Below are 15,692 nucleotides of genomic sequence, written 5' to 3' on the forward strand. Positions count from 1 at the left end.
ATGAGCAGAGGTCTAGCAAACATGACCTATGAGGAAAGATTGAAATAATTGGGTTTGTTTAGTCTAAAGAAGAAAAGTCTGGGCCTTCAAGCATGTAACAGTCTTCAAATACGCAAAAGGTCGCAGAAAAGAAAGGAACAAATTGCTGTTTCCACTGTTGAAAGCAAAGACATGATGGCACTCGAGCTGCAGCAAGGAGGTAGCGGAACTTCTCTTACGGTGTGTTTGAATGATACAGAAATTGTTGATTCTACCTGCTAGGAGGGGGGTGGACTAGGTGACCTCTCAAGATTCCTTCTGGACCTTTTTTTACTATTTATATGATGTCATAATATGAATATCTAGTATTTTTTTAATACTTCTGACCTTCTAATTTTTCTCTGGCTACTCCTATTCCTTTCACAAAGAGTATCCCCTTTCGTGAGTTTGTACTGGTTTTCTTTTAAATGCACAAATGTTCCAGTAATTGAAGGTCAGACTAATCTAATATACCATACTGACGCCTCTTTTAGGCTTCATTCTTTAAACTCTCAGTAATAATTGTATTTGCCCTCAAACTTGTACATTTCTAGTGAAGTAAGTTTGAGAAGTGTGAGTTGGCCCGTGCATCCCAGTGGGCACTTTGTTGAGGAATGACAGCCCCCCAGTTGTCAAGCGTTGAACGTTTTGCCACGGAAGAAGGTGTTCCAGGAAGGATCATGTTATTAAGGCCTGCAACAATCAGATTTGCAAGTCACAAGACAAGGTCACAGAGAAGCTGACTTGCTTCTCGCCTCTCACCCGCATTCCTAAAGAGAAGACCTCTGTTTCTTTTACTTTCAGTCTTGAAGTTGGCCAATCTAAGGGGTTAAGTATCTGTTTCAGGAAGAGAACAGAAGGAAAGCCAAAAATGATACAAGCTCCCATGGAGGCTTAGCACAAGGAGTCCAGATGTCACTGACATCTTTGGATACCTGTACAGGGGACCCAAGTCACGTATACAAAATGATATTTTGAACAGGTTTTTTAAGAGTGAATAGTGCTCCATGTAGGCAGAGACTGTTTGTGGGTAGAGCTTACAAGAAAGTCATTTTGTCTCTCCTTCCTGGCATAAAAAAAGCTGGTGAAGACAGATAGCCAGAGGCAGACAGCTGCTCAGTATCATCAGTTTAGTTAGCTGATGGTCCAAGTGTGATTCACTAAATGTTTTCATTCTACAGATTCCCTATTCACAAAAGAAAAAAAAAAAAAAAAGTCAGCTGAAAAAGAGCGCACTAGGAACAGATAATATGTATCCCGAAATCATTAACAGGATGAAAGAAATACAACAGCTACTCAATAGTTTTAAACTGTGCCTTGATGATGCAGTAGGTATGGTCCTGTCCCTAACACAAAAATGTTTCTTCTTCAAAGGCTCTGAAATTAATTTTCTTAATCTATGATGGTTTCAGCTAAAATAAAAAAATGGATACTTCTTACCTTATATGCTTGTCTAACACCCCCATTATCAGCAATGTTTTCTCCTAGTGTATTGATTCCACTCAGCTGTAAAACAGAAAGGAAAAGTATAGTTTGCTGAAGAGTATATCCAGGACCCGTAATGCCAAACCGTGTGTGTTTTTCACTTTTTAAAGGCAAGAATCCCCTTAGAATCTGAAGTTTTAGTACAAGATTATGTTAACATCTCTGAAAAGTCTTTGCTTCCCTTGTCTCAAAATCCATGCGGATACTATTGTTTTCCCTAATCCTCTTCTTTCCCCTACAGGCAGCTTTCTAGGCTCTCGTTTCTTCTACCCAGATCTTATGATGCTTAGTCATTGTTCATTCATTCTTCCTATTTTCTCCATGTCTTTAACCCTCAGTTTCTTACTACAGTTGGAGGAAGTGGGCAGAACCTGTCTGTATAGTCTACAAAACAAGTTAATATCCAAACTCCAAATAGCTAAAATGATCAGTTAAGAGATCAGCAAAACTGCTAGGAAGTATTTTCTGTGTATTACGCAAGTGAGGTAGCTCTTTGGTAGCAAGACACATAGAAGACATCTATTTAGCTGGTACGGTATTCATAAGTCAGTGAAGTATCACTAAAGCTTTGGTGATGAAGAATCTGTAATTTTATTTTTAAAAAAATGTATTTTTAACCATTAGCCCAAGATACTGGACTATGATATTCAAAGCTGCAAAACCTAGAATCATTGTTAGACAGAATTTAATGTGTGAAAAAATGGCAGAAAAGTATGTTATAATGTTCTCTAGTTTTACTGGCCTCTCTGTGAGTCAACAGTTTAACACACAGATTAGGAAAACCTCAGGGCTGGAAGTTTTCTCTTTTCCCTATTCTATCTGTAGCTTTTCCCTGCTATCTGTAGCTTTGAAGTACGTGCACTGCCAGCCTGGGACAAGAGAGCGGGAGCACTGTGGAGATGTTAAACTGCCTCTAGATGATTAAAGCTGGGTTGTGCGTGAGAGACAATGCAGGTGCATTAGCAGAGAACTTGGTCACCCCTGAAATGACATGCTATGAACTGGGGTGTTACCTGTACAGGGCTGTCTCCTTCCAGTGGCAGTTTTGCAGCTTGTATTTAATAGGAACAGGACTGGTCTCCTGTTCCGTATGAGTAATTATAATAGATCACCTGTTTCTGTAAGTTAATGGGATATTGATCTTGTTGGGACACAGAGCAGACCTGATCCTGCCAACTGTTCTTGTGAAATTAGGGCTTCCAGCCACAGGCACCACACTGAATGCCTAGTAATTTTAACTGTGCAGAATGCTGTAAATGCAGCCACTTTTGGATTGCCTGCCTCTCCTAAATCTGCGTATCATCTCTTCCTCTCTTACTATACACTGATTCTACTCAGGCCTTTTAGCTCTGTAGTCCAGATGTTTCTCTGGGGGACAGAGCAAGAAACTTTTGAGTGAAGGAAAGCAAGCAGGCAGGATTTGTTTTGATGGGGATATACATTATTTGTGCATCAAGCTTTAGGGCAATGGGGTTCAAACTTCCAAATTTTTTTTCTGTTCCTTTGTGGAACTAAAAAAGAGCCTTTGAGGGCTCTAGGTTTCTAGGGCAAAGGCTTCTAGGACTGCCACTCATTCAGAACATAAATCCTGCCTCTTTCAGAACAGTCATTGTATGTGTGGAGTTTTTACCACTATCTTTAAGAATCTCTTTTGCCTTTTTTTTTTTTGGTGTTGGGGTGACAGTGTTGGCCATAAGCCAAGACAGCATTCATGTAAATAAGGGTTTGCATGTTTAGAACATAAGATTTTGTACTTCCTCATTAAAAAGAACATTGGTAGTTACAAATAAGTATGACATACATGCTGTCCACCGGCTAAGTCCCATGAGAAGTTTCCATACTGGTACACCATACACTGAGATAGCTCCTTAAAACTGCGTGCTGATTCTTCAGTCCACCAGTCTACAAGGTCTCCATTCTCATTAAAATTTCTGCCTGTAATAATAACAGAATTATGTATACAGGAAAAGAGGGTTTTGATACACTAAGAAGGGTAGCGAGTAAGTATAATCACTCATGTAAAAAAATCGTTGTAATGAGGCAGTCATACAGATGAAGCTTTTTTTTTTGGTTTGTGGGATTTTTTCCTAAGAGGGCTATATTTCAACAGAGGAGAAAACCAAATGAATTCAGACTGAATCAGAAGATGGGATTAAGGCGCTCTCAGGAAGCCTGGTATGGTTCTGACCTGTGACTCAGCGCTGGATTGATCATAGTGCAGGTCTAGAAAGGCACACTGTGCCTGGGCCACAGGTCTGATAGCTAGACCTTTGAGTTCACACCTGTGCCAGCCTAGTGACACACCCTGTTCATGATTATGCATAGGTTATGATAGTTTTTGATGTAGCCTTTGGGAAAAGCAAGCGACCAGCAACTACATTAAAAGCCCTTTGTGTGCTGCAGGCCCCCACCCATCCTGGGCTGTTGCTGCAGCCTAGCAGCTACAGGAGTGTCTGTGGGATTCTTTGGCTCATGCTTTTGGGAATCGTCATGGGTAACAACGCTGCAAAGCCTCAGAAATCCAGATTTGGTCTTATATATGGAAACTTCATTTTACCTGCTCTCTGGAATGATTAAGCACCAAAGCATGTAAAACATTCTGTGCGTTGTTAAGTTTTGTAACTAGAAACTCAGTGCCTTACCGTTGTCATCAAAACCATGTGTGATTTCATGACCGATGACCATGCCTATGCCACCATAATTCAGAGATTTGGGCTGGGATGCACTGAAGAAAGGGGGCTGCAAAATGCCAGCAGGGAAGACTGCAAAAAAACCCACAACACAATTAAGGCACTGCCTTGTTATCCAGTGTGCGCAGCGTGAACAGACCATTTTTATGGGCTTAACCAAAGTCCTGCTGTTCCCTCAGATTTATCAGCAACATCGAGTGACTTGACACATGGTGATGGCTGTAGGATAGTAAAAGGTATCAGCAGGACCACCCCCCTCTTCAGACACTTGCAATATCAGGTTCAGCTTTTGCTACTTCACAAAAAAGCAGTTTACTTGGCCAATTTACAGCACTTAGCATTCTCAGACTCCTGTATCATTATTAAATAAACCTCAAAACAACATGAAAAGGGTGTTCCCCTAGAAGGAAATTTGATCATTGCCTCCACCACAAATCAATCTTAGAGAGAAGACTTTATTCTTCCACTGAAAATATCAGTAACTCCCACTAAAATCAATGAAAATAGGCCAAGCTGGCAACGAAAGAACTGGAACAAAGTGGTTCTTTTCACCCACTTCTGTGCTCATTTTTCTAGGCTTCTAAGAAACAAATTAGTAAAAAGAAATCATGTTGCAGTTGTGATCTTTTTAGAAATGAAGAATGAAAAAAAAAATTCTGTAAAATATTTGGTTCTACTTTGTATGTCACGCAGGCCTTTCCCCTGTACGTCAGCCTGCTGCAGCAATATGAAGTGTTAATTCGCACTGTGAACTCTATAAAACTTGAACAAAAAAGAGGAATTAGGGGACAGTTTTCACACAGCGAAAGAAAGAAAACAGCATAACTCCAGGACAGTTCTAGTAGTTTCTTTCAAGAGGAGAAAGAACCATGGGGAAATTGAAAAATAATAAACAGGCTAGAAAAGAAACTATTATTTCTGCTGCTTACTGCCGCAGTAATTCAGTTAAGATGCTTACTTTGACATGGAATTAAATATCCACGTGTTTTGATGTTATTATCGGAAAGTATTGATAGCCAAGACAAGAGTGTAAAATGTGATGGGCTATTTTGATGACCAGCAAACCACAGTGATATCCGGCGTGTACAGCATCAGAACGGTATCGTTTTTGGAGATTCCTGCTAGCGAGGTGTTCACACAGAACGATCATCAGTCCTGGTGGCTTGGCATATCACAACCCTAACTCGCCTGGAGCTCAGCCTGGCTTTTCCTCGAAACCATAGGGCCATCTTCCTTCCCTGGAGGGGGACAGCTCCCCAGGACTTTTAGTGCAGTTAACACCCTGTTACCTCATCCATTTTTACAGTAAAATGTTGGGATTCATAATTTTATTTTTTTTTGTAAACTCCACCCTTCTGAAAACAACTTAATCTATGACTTCTGCTACAGAATACCGGTCTGAGGTGGACAGGCATTCCTCCCACAGTGGGATACATTTGGAGTACAGATTTAAAGAAGACAGAAGGCAGGAAAAGGCAAAAAGTATTTCCCTCAGAACTGGTGCCGCCCTGGACACAAGAAGAGGATGTGGTGCCACAGTCTTTGCAGGATTGCCTGTGGGCACAGCCCCCCAGCCAGACGCAGGGGTCAGTTCAGTTGTGCAGACCTGCCCATGGGTCAGCAGTAGCGGGTACCTAAGGAAGCAGATGGTGCACTACCTTACTACCAGCAGCTTGGTAGCCCATTTTGAGGTTTAGCAGCTTCCTTACGATCAGTGCTGCTGACGGAATGAAGATCAGACCATATTAAAATGTAATAACAGAGCTCTCAATTTCCTACACATCATGCACAGAATTCCTCTTTAGAGGGATTTTTTTTTTTTTAAAAAGCGTAATACTAAGCTAATTCAGACATCGCTCTAAAGATCAGACTGCTTTAATTATCCTGTGGCATGCCATAGCTAAAGGATGAGGTAAGAATTTATGGCTTATATTAACTGCCAGTCACCAGTTTCAGTCTTCCAAATCATGATTCCTTTTCTACAAATTACTGAACAAAGCTATTCTAAACAAAGCCTTCTGAGCAGATTTTTTGTGCTAAATGTTCAGTGATGAGCTCAATGCTCACTTAGCTTTACCACCTGCCAAACCGACTGTATTGCCTTGCCATCCTTAACCACACAGTGGTGGTCAGTTCGGTCAGCACAGTGTTGTCCCTGTGAATGGGACATTTCACAATGCTTACTTCATGTTTTACCTTTAGAACCTACTGCAAAGCCAGAACAGTTTGGGTTAACTGGGGAAGTTCATGAACCTTGGCAAATACCACCAAAGTTTTGACTGGGACATGAAACCTAAAAATAGGTGAGTATTATAGCTGCTGAATTCCTATGCAAACAGCACCATTTGTGGTGGGCCGTATTCTCTTGTCCTGTTTATGACTGCACCAGTACAAGGCGATTTCTCCATGCCTCCTCGTTCTGGCCTGCATGATGTTGAGGCTGCCAATACTGCAGTCCCACAGTGCCCAAAACAGTACTCTCTGTGACTCTGAAAGAGCAAGCTATTGCAAAGACACAGGCAGCTAGTCAGAAGTAGGACTGCAGGCTTTTTTTTTTATCCTCTTCAATTCTTCAGTAGGGACAGAAATAATTAAAAAGGAAAAATCCTTTGGGAAAGCTTGGCTTAGTTTGTTGATTTCGTCCATTGTAAACCTGATGCTATTCCTTGGAACCTGCACTCGCTGAATCGAGAGTTACGTGATCAGGGGCGCTCAATGAGCTTCACTTTTTTGCATGGAAAACACCGACTGTGAAAATGTTAGTATGCTGCATTAAACATATCCTGTAAAAACTGGAAGAAAATTGCATCCATTTCACTTAGTGCAGCTGTACTTGCAGACTGAACAGCAGGGAGTGCTTTTTGCCATGTAATTATGTATGATACTCGGTCCCAAAATAAAGCTTCGGATTACCTCTGGTGCTACTGGAAGTCCTGCTGGTAGCAGCAGTCGTGCAGAATAGTGACATTACTTTTGACACTAGTATTAGTGTCAAAGAGAGTACCTGGCTTTTTTCACCTTGATTTAATGGTTCATTTGATAAAAGAAGTGGGAATATATCAGAAGTTAAGAAGTGGTAATTTCATCCCTGGCAATGAAAATAATAGCTCCACCAAATATTTTCTTTGGAAGCTTTCATAAATAAACGAGAAATAATATTGTTTCATTTCCATGCAGAGCCCTGCAGGACAAAGTTTTTTTCATTTTTTAGACACTTGTTTTCAGGAGTTAAACATGGATCATAGTACCTCACTAATGGCTTAGAAAGGACACTGCAATTTATGAAATGTGGATAATAACACTATTTGCAGAACAGATGTGACAGAAATATTGTGAGGCATAATTGATGTTGTAAAATGTGTTTTGACTCTCAAAAGACTGCACCGCTGTGAAGAGAGCTGGTACGGTTCACAAGATGAGAACCCTCAGTGCTTTCATGCAGTTCAAATCTTTAGTTATAATGGATTTATATTTTTTTTATTTCTTTAAAAGCATTTTAATGCTTTCTTTTCTATTTTAGGTTACTTTTAACCATGGATGGTTTTGGGGAGGCTCATATTAGAGACGTTTCTACTCAAAAGCATTACAAAAACTATTTCATTGTACTGAACTTTTCTCTTAGTTTTTAAATTTGATTTTTTTTCCTTGGTTTAATCTGCCAGATTTACATTTTCATTTTTCCAACACAAAAGAAGCAGAATTAAATGACACATCAGACAGTGACCCTGAAGTCATCTTGCAGACTTTAAATCTTAAGAATAGCAATTAAGGATGCCTCAAAATTCCTTAAACTTGTCTTACACCATATGTAAAAGAATGTATGTTAGAACTTTGCATTTAAGCTAACAGTTAAGACTTGCCATTTAAATGGGACTAAAGTAATAGTGGTATGGAGCTCATATATGTTGTGGTTCATAATTAGATCTTGAAGTGCTACAGATAAGATAGCTGGTGGGAGATTTTGAGTAAACTTTGTATTTTGGGAAATGCTGGTTTCATTGAGCCCCAAAAGTTTTGTTCCAACTGTCATCATTATTTTTACATACAGAAGGTGATGACAGAGACATAGAGGAGTTCTGCCTGCTTGGGCCTTGAAGCAGCTCTGGAACAGTGACCATATGCTCCACGAGCAGTGACCCCATAGGTGCCCGGTCCCATGCAGCATGGGACAGCACAGCATATGTGAAGCTGATTGCTGGAGTCTGTCTTCTGAGCACTGATCCTACACCTGTGTATGCGGAAGTGCTGGAGATGAGGACATATTTCATCATCAAATGCAGAACATTTGTTGCCTTGATAATACGACATTCATTTTAGACTGGTCTCACTCTCTGTAATTACCCTTACAGAAAGCAAAGTGTACTGCTTCATGAGAACAAGTATGGGGCTCCGTGATTCTAGCCTACCATGTGAAATGTTACGGGACGCTGAGTGGTTCAGTCAATGAATTGGTGTATTCATTAACCAGCAGGATGAAACTCAACGTCCTTCCAAAAGCCATACTAAATAAGCTTATACAAAGGAATTGTGAAGGGACTATAAGGAATGGAAACCAGCTGTACTTTACGGCAGGAAGTTGCACAACTAACTTTTAGTCAGTGTTTCCTTCAGGTAAAAGTGGTACTGTGCTCCCTGTTCATCCCTTAGAACAAGGCTGGGGCCACCAAATTACTTAGCTATTAAACTTCTAGCCACTCCACACTGCTATTGCTTTCATGGCTGAATCCCAAGCCTCTGTCCTTGTTCTGCACAACAGCAATTCAAAACATAGGGAGATGAAAATCCTATGAATGAAACCTCTGATTTTGCTGCACTGAGGCCCTCCTGCAACCTCCATAATATTGATTGTTTCACTTCTTGATTGTAAATATATATATATTAAAAAAAAAAAGTAATTTGGCCGTTGAATCTGCATCCAGTAAATAAGTTGGTAAACCTTACCTATCTGGTTTCTACTTGCTGAATAAAAAGCATTGACAACAGCAGCTCCGCTTATCCACCTAGTAACAACAGAAGAATATAAATGTTAGCATTTCAGTTCTTAATGGCAGAGTTAACGATTCCTGCAACAGACCTAGATGTTGAGTAACAGAATTGCAGAATAATTGAGGTTGGAATGTACTCCAGGAAATTGTCAAGTCCAACACCCCAGTGTGCTCAGCCTCTCATCCTATGTCAGACACTCCAAGCCCTTAATCATTTTAGTAGCCCTTTCCCTTCGTTATCCAAACTGATTAACAATGACACTTGGTTTTTGTTTCTGTTTCCACCCAGACTGCAGCATTTATTTTCAGAAAAGATGTCAGAGAAAATGAGATAATAAATAGTTGGTCCTTACACAACTGAAGTTGTATTTCCTGGCTCTGTGCTCTCTGAGTGAAATTAATTTCTATAATAAATGATCTTTTTGAGAACTGTATTGCCTATACCAATCATAAGCAATGCAAAGTATTCTAACAGTGCCTATTGCTTGATTAAGTGAAAGTTAATTTGCAGGATAAACGATAACTATCAGAGGATAATCAATTGTGGTTGATACTTCCAGGCTCACTTAAGGTACTCTTTGAAAGCAATTAAACTTATGGTGGTTACTCCTAACTAATATCCCCTCGTGAGAACAAAACAGGAGTTGTGTTAAATCAAGCTGAAGCAATTGAACAAGCCAAGCCCAAACACAGCTTGAAATTAAAACAGAAGTGAGGTGGTTGCTAGGTGGAACATAAAATTTCAGTTACTGATATGTAAGTACAGAACAGCGAAAGCAACAGTTGAAACTATTTATCCACAATAATGACAACAGTTCTGAAAAGCTATAATATAGTACTTGGGAAATTCATAGTGGTGATTCCAGAGGTGTGAAGTACATACTTCATCTTCTGAAAAGCTGAGAATTTGAAGATGCATGATGACTGACTAGAAAGAGTCTGAACAGTTGCAGGTTTTGATTTTACTTTTTTTCCTTAAAAAAGAAGTCTGGACCAGCACTATGAAAATTATAAAGTAATTAAAAATAGAAACACAGAATTATAGAATAATTTAGGTAAGAAGGACCTTTAGAAGTCATATGGCCCCATGCGAAGCTAACTAGATCAGGTTGCTTAGAGGCTTGTCCATTCACAATTTGAGTATCTCCAAGGATGGAGATACGGAGATCTCACAACTCCTCTGTGTCTTGTTTGACCACCCACATGGTGAAAAGTTTTTCCTAACGCCTACTCAGAATTTTGCATGTTCCAACTTGTGTCTCTTCCCGCTTGGCCTGTCACTGTGCATCTCCAAGAAGTCAGGCTTCTCTACATCGCCTCCCATTAGGTAGTTGAAGACAGCAATGAGACCTCCCTTCGGTCTTTTCTTTCTTAAACTGTACAAGGCTGGTTCTTTTATCTTCCTCTCAAGACAAATCCAGCTCTGCAGCCCTTATTCAAATGAACAGTCCAGCAAAGTTAGCATGGCCTATGGTGCCACAGTCATTTTTCTGATTGGCTTAAATTAACTTCCAAATAGGTCGGAGCTGTGACAGGAAGAGTAGCCAGTACAGCTAGGGAATGTGCCATGCCAGTCTTTGGTACAGCTACATTCTACAGTAATATTTTAATTCAGAGCAGCAGTACATTTCTGAAGTAAATTCCTGCTCATCCTCATTTAATCATGCTTTCTTTGGCTCAGCAATCTCCGAGCAAGAGAAACAAACTTCTCACGGATGAAATTAATCTTTCAGATGAACTTAATTAAAAAGTTGCTCTCCAGGAGTCCATCTAATCCACTCCAGGAGCTAAGGGACCAGACTAGACCTACTCCAGAATACTTAACCTTCTACACCATCTCCCAGTTTCTTTGCCCTACTTGCTAATGGAGGTCCAGCCTTTGAGAAATGACCAGTGCTCTCTTACCTGCCCTTCTCATGGAGGAAAAAGCGCAGAAGGAAGTTCATTAAATCATCAATTATTACTTTCCAAGTACCTCCACCTGGGGAAACTGGATGAAAGACTACACACAATATTTTTAAATACTTACTCCTCTTTGTCCACCTTTTCTCTAAGCTTTTTCAGCCTTTTCTTCTGAGTAAATACTAAATTTTGAATAATGTTTTCAAAGTATTCTTCTTCTTTGTAGTTCAACTAAAAAGAAAGAGGGGAAAATACTTAGTGGTGGGGTTACTGATTTGCAATAAAAGACACATGGATCTGGAAAATCTAGTCTTAATCATGATGAGCTCAGCAATGCATTTTTAAGAGTACTTTTTAATCTACAATTATAACTTGGTTTGCAGTGCTCTGCTACATCACAGAGTTGATATTGTAGCTGGATATATGTTAGCAGCTGTATAATTTTTTCCAGAGATCTCTATTCCCTCTTTATATATATATATTTTGAATTCAGCATTAGTTGGTTAGGACCCTAGCCTCTGGGAGTTGCCTGCTTGAAACCAGTAGCTACCAGCCTTGTAAGCTGCAATTCCACCTTAGAAAGAACACATGAATAAGGCTCAAATGGTGTTTTAAAAAGCATACTTTGGTGTTATGTTTGTATTGTTCAAAATTGAAACTGTGACTTCTAAGACATATTCTGCCTGAACATTCATGTTTACTGAATACACTAATGGAGCTACTCTCACAAATGAACCTACAAGGTAAAAGAACACTGAGGTCACATTTTGCAGTGAAAAGCTCAGATGCAGTTTAAATCATACGTGTAGTCCAATGTCATACTTTAGGGACCAATTCCAATCCATGGGTAAACAGGCACAGTTACTAAGTTATGTACTTGCATCCACTTCAACCAGCGGCAGACTTAGAAATGCTGGACTGTGCACCATTGGCTCTATGTTTTATTCTAGCATAGCTGCTCTAGAATTTATACGTTCCTTTGAAACACCGTCAAATACTTATGACTATCTGTACTGGATTAACTGTACTACACTGGCTTTTAATACAGCCTTATTTACACACGTGCAACTGCGCACAAGCTTGAGTTACTCTATGCAGATGCATGTGGTTCAGCTCAGCTATGAAGGCAAAATCGCCATTTTTTCTCTTAAGACTCTTTTCTAATTATACTACCTATTGTGGATACTTACCTCCTGGTACTCACTGTTCAGCTTATTGTCATCAGTCACGATCTCATCTGGATAACCGATCCTCTCTCTAATTGCTGTTGCCTAGGGACAAGATAATTTGATATCCATAGCAAATCCAGCCATATTTTTAAATCAATCATAAATTACATAATAATGCAATATGGAAGCAACTGGAAAAAACCACAGGATATTAATTGTATATGTTTTTAATTTACATTTTTTTATTCATTGAAAGCACTGTAAAGTTTATGGTTAATTATAACAATGGAAAATTCTAGAAAGTACATTCTGTTCCTTCCTTCATAAGAAAACTTACAGAAATGTGCACAAGACAGCCAAACATACTTCAGCTATGCTTTTGAGTGGAAAGGCTGGTTTAAAGAAACAGTAGATCTCCTGAAATATTTGACATATTTTACAGCATCCAAAATAGACATAAAATTAATAACTGGAAGTTTTTTAACTTCAGTACGCTACAGAAAAACACATTTACAAATTTACGGAAATCTTGACTGCGTTTGGATCAGTATCCGTATTTCTTAACTAGTTCCCACATCTACATTGGAGTGAAAGAATTTACTTAAATGTTCCCAAATTTTGACAATTGGAAGTCCTGAACAAAGTTTTTTAACCCAAACCTTACTCAAGTTTCTTTTGATAGCCAAGTATTGATTTGTATTTGATGGCAATGTCAAGAGTAATTAAAAAAAACCAAACCAAAGAACAAATGATTCTTTAGCAATTCTTTCCAGTGTTTCCATATAAATATGTCTTAATAAATTTAGCAGTAAAATCACATTATCTATACAAATAATTTTCTGATGTAGGCAATTCCCACAAACAAGTGACTATGATAAGCAACATGTGGAGTGTGTGTGGGTTTCTGATCCTATCTTTTCAGACAGTTTGCATTTCATTTTGTCAAATAAATTGTTCGTAACAGTGGAAGTATTTCATAGACTTTGTACAAATACTGCCTGTGTCTAATCATAGTACAGAGTTTATTTAGGGTTTTCAGTTTGCTACCTGAGTCACATTGCCATGCCTGATTCGAGGTTCCTGTGTGGTTGTAATTGATGGCTCTGTGTAGCTATGGAAATAACACTAGGAATGCACCAGTTCATCCAACTGCGTCTTTACTGTCTGATCACATCATAATCAGTATAAGCCCACTGGATGCCCTGACTGTCTTAGCTATCTGTTGCAATCGTAGCTTATTGCAGGGCTTTACAGTCAAGAGTTGTTTGATAAACCAGTAATATTTTGCTGGTTATTAATGTTTTTTTCTAAGATTTTCTAACACAAAATTCTGGAGGAAAATATCAGGTCCCGCTCTATAATTAATAAAACCATTATATTTTACAAGCTTTTTTAAAATTAAATTTTAATAATAAATTATCATTAAAACATAAATTGAAGATGTGTTATTATATCTACAGTATAACACAATAGAGATGTAATAAATCTTTCAATTGCTTCTCTCCCAATTCATGGCTACAATTGATTTCTGTTACTTACTCCAGACATACATGAACTGTCTGAAGCTATGTCTTCCCTTAAAGAGAACTCACTGACGGTCTGACTTTTTGTTTTAGCTTTGTCGCTCCTAATAGCTACTCAAGTCACCATAAATCATTCCTTCTCATTTTCAGTATGACTTTCTTGTAGATATTCATTATCTAGCCCCTTAATCACTGATTTGCTTGGGAGGTCTTAATCTTGTATATAGATTCCTCCTATTTTGTGCACTTATCTCCACAGAGGCCCCTTCCCAGGTAATCTAGATCTGATACAGGAAGTCTGTAAGCTGCTGTGCCTATATAAACACAAATATATGTGGGTTTGTCTACATAAAATAGTGATAGATGTTACCACTTATTTTTTTCAGGAAAAACAACTGAAATACTGATTTTTATAGAAATACACAATATTACCAATATTTAACTTACTTTTTGTTCTGCTTTCTTTTTGGTTTCTGCATCCATCCAGGTAAGTTCATCTAAGGTTTTTATAAAAACATCACGTATATCTGCAATCATTTCCTCAACCTTGGAAAAAAGATCACAAATCCACGTAAAATGGTCCAGTTATTTTTCCACAGTCATAGTTTATTACAGACTTGTTTTTCCTGCACTAGTTGCTTAAGTGTGTGCTGTTTATGGGCCATGCTCAAAACATGGAGCTCAAGTTAAGTAGTACTTTTAGCCTGGCCTGTGGGAGGAAAGGGAATGGGCATGAGCTCACAAGGCTATGCAGTTCAGTTGACAAAAAATCTGACATCCGTTGGATGTTGTGCATCTGATCAAATTATTGCGTATATGTCAACCACAAAAAAATGGTGTAACTCAAGCCTGTATTACAGTAGGAGTGATAGGAGGAAACTAAGGCTTAATTTTCAGCCATTTTCTGTGTGACTGAAGTCAAACAGAAGTGCCCAGTTGTCCCTGCACCCTATGTTGGCTGGATGTGAACTGGCATCCATCTCAAAGAACAAGCAGTGACTGTTATTTCAGTAAGTGCTGTTCCTTGGGTGTGCATATGGGCACTATCGTGCCGGCGGTGCTGCAGGCTCAAGGCTGGCTCACACTGCAGGTGGAGCAGGCAGATGCCTCTCTCCCTCCAAGCGTGCCCGTGTAATCTTCATGTTTCACACGTTACTTCACACTGTGGTCATTTGCTTGGAAAGCAGGCCAGCTCACGACAAATAATGCAGAAGTACTTAGGTGCAAAGGAATGACTCTCCTATCACATATGTTCTCGTTACTCCTCAGTGGTACACTGATTGAGAAGCAAATCTGAAGGTTAGTTTTTTTAGAAAGTGAACCTGCTATATAGAAAAAGTGAATAAAAAGTGTAATCAAAGCTATGTAAAGAACTCCATGGTAAGTGACAATGAAGTGATGCTTAGATGGTATGCAGGCTAAGTTTGCTAAAAGCTTTACCACATGTTTACTGTCTCCAGCAAATGCTTCCTCTACATATAATCGTCCCACTGCATTCTCCATGTTGCCATTGACGTAGTTTGCGCAACGACGCCAAACAGCAGTTTCTGATGTTGTGCCGTAAAGTGCCTGTGAAACATAAACATTAGGTAAACATTTGGGCCCACATAAGGTGAAGGAGAATGGTGACAGACTGGCAGCCGTGTGTTTCAGAGGAGCCTGGTCGACCTTAAATACATGCATTTAATTCACATTTGTGTTTGTGACCGTTAGGTGGACTCACTCGGTGCCTGGGAACATCTGTCACAGGCTGAGGCAATATGAGAGTCAGCAGTATTCTTTATCCTTTCAAAACATGAAAGGTAGAGAGAAGAAAACTACTCTAAAAGCTAAGAATGGGAGAGGTTAAAGAGGAATACCCTGACACAAAACTTTCACTGTTACAGGGATCTGTACTGCAGTTCCAGTTGTGACAGGGCC

At 39.3% G+C, this 15,692-nt stretch overlaps 1 protein-coding gene across 4 annotated transcripts in view; it reads right to left on the reverse strand.

The window, feature by feature from the left end:
* Positions 1-15,692, reverse strand: part of MME (membrane metalloendopeptidase) — a 54,699-nt gene that overhangs the window by 6,879 nt on the left and 32,128 nt on the right. For all 4 annotated transcript variants that reach the window (XM_075761719.1, XM_075761720.1, XM_075761717.1 and 1 more), the window contains 8 exons: positions 15,213-15,341; positions 14,220-14,318; positions 12,271-12,351; positions 11,208-11,311; positions 9,135-9,193; positions 4,146-4,265; positions 3,305-3,438; positions 1,459-1,524 (listed from right to left, as the gene is read on the reverse strand). In XM_075761719.1, the coding sequence (XP_075617834.1) occupies positions 1,459-1,524; positions 3,305-3,438; positions 4,146-4,265; positions 9,135-9,193; positions 11,208-11,311; positions 12,271-12,351; positions 14,220-14,318; positions 15,213-15,341 (792 nt within the window). The remainder of the gene's footprint in view (positions 1-1,458; positions 1,525-3,304; positions 3,439-4,145; positions 4,266-9,134; positions 9,194-11,207; positions 11,312-12,270; positions 12,352-14,219; positions 14,319-15,212; positions 15,342-15,692) is intronic.

This window comes from Balearica regulorum, chromosome 9 (genome assembly GCF_011004875.1).
Source record: "Balearica regulorum gibbericeps isolate bBalReg1 chromosome 9, bBalReg1.pri, whole genome shotgun sequence".
Lineage (NCBI taxonomy): Eukaryota > Metazoa > Chordata > Aves > Gruiformes > Gruidae > Balearica > Balearica regulorum.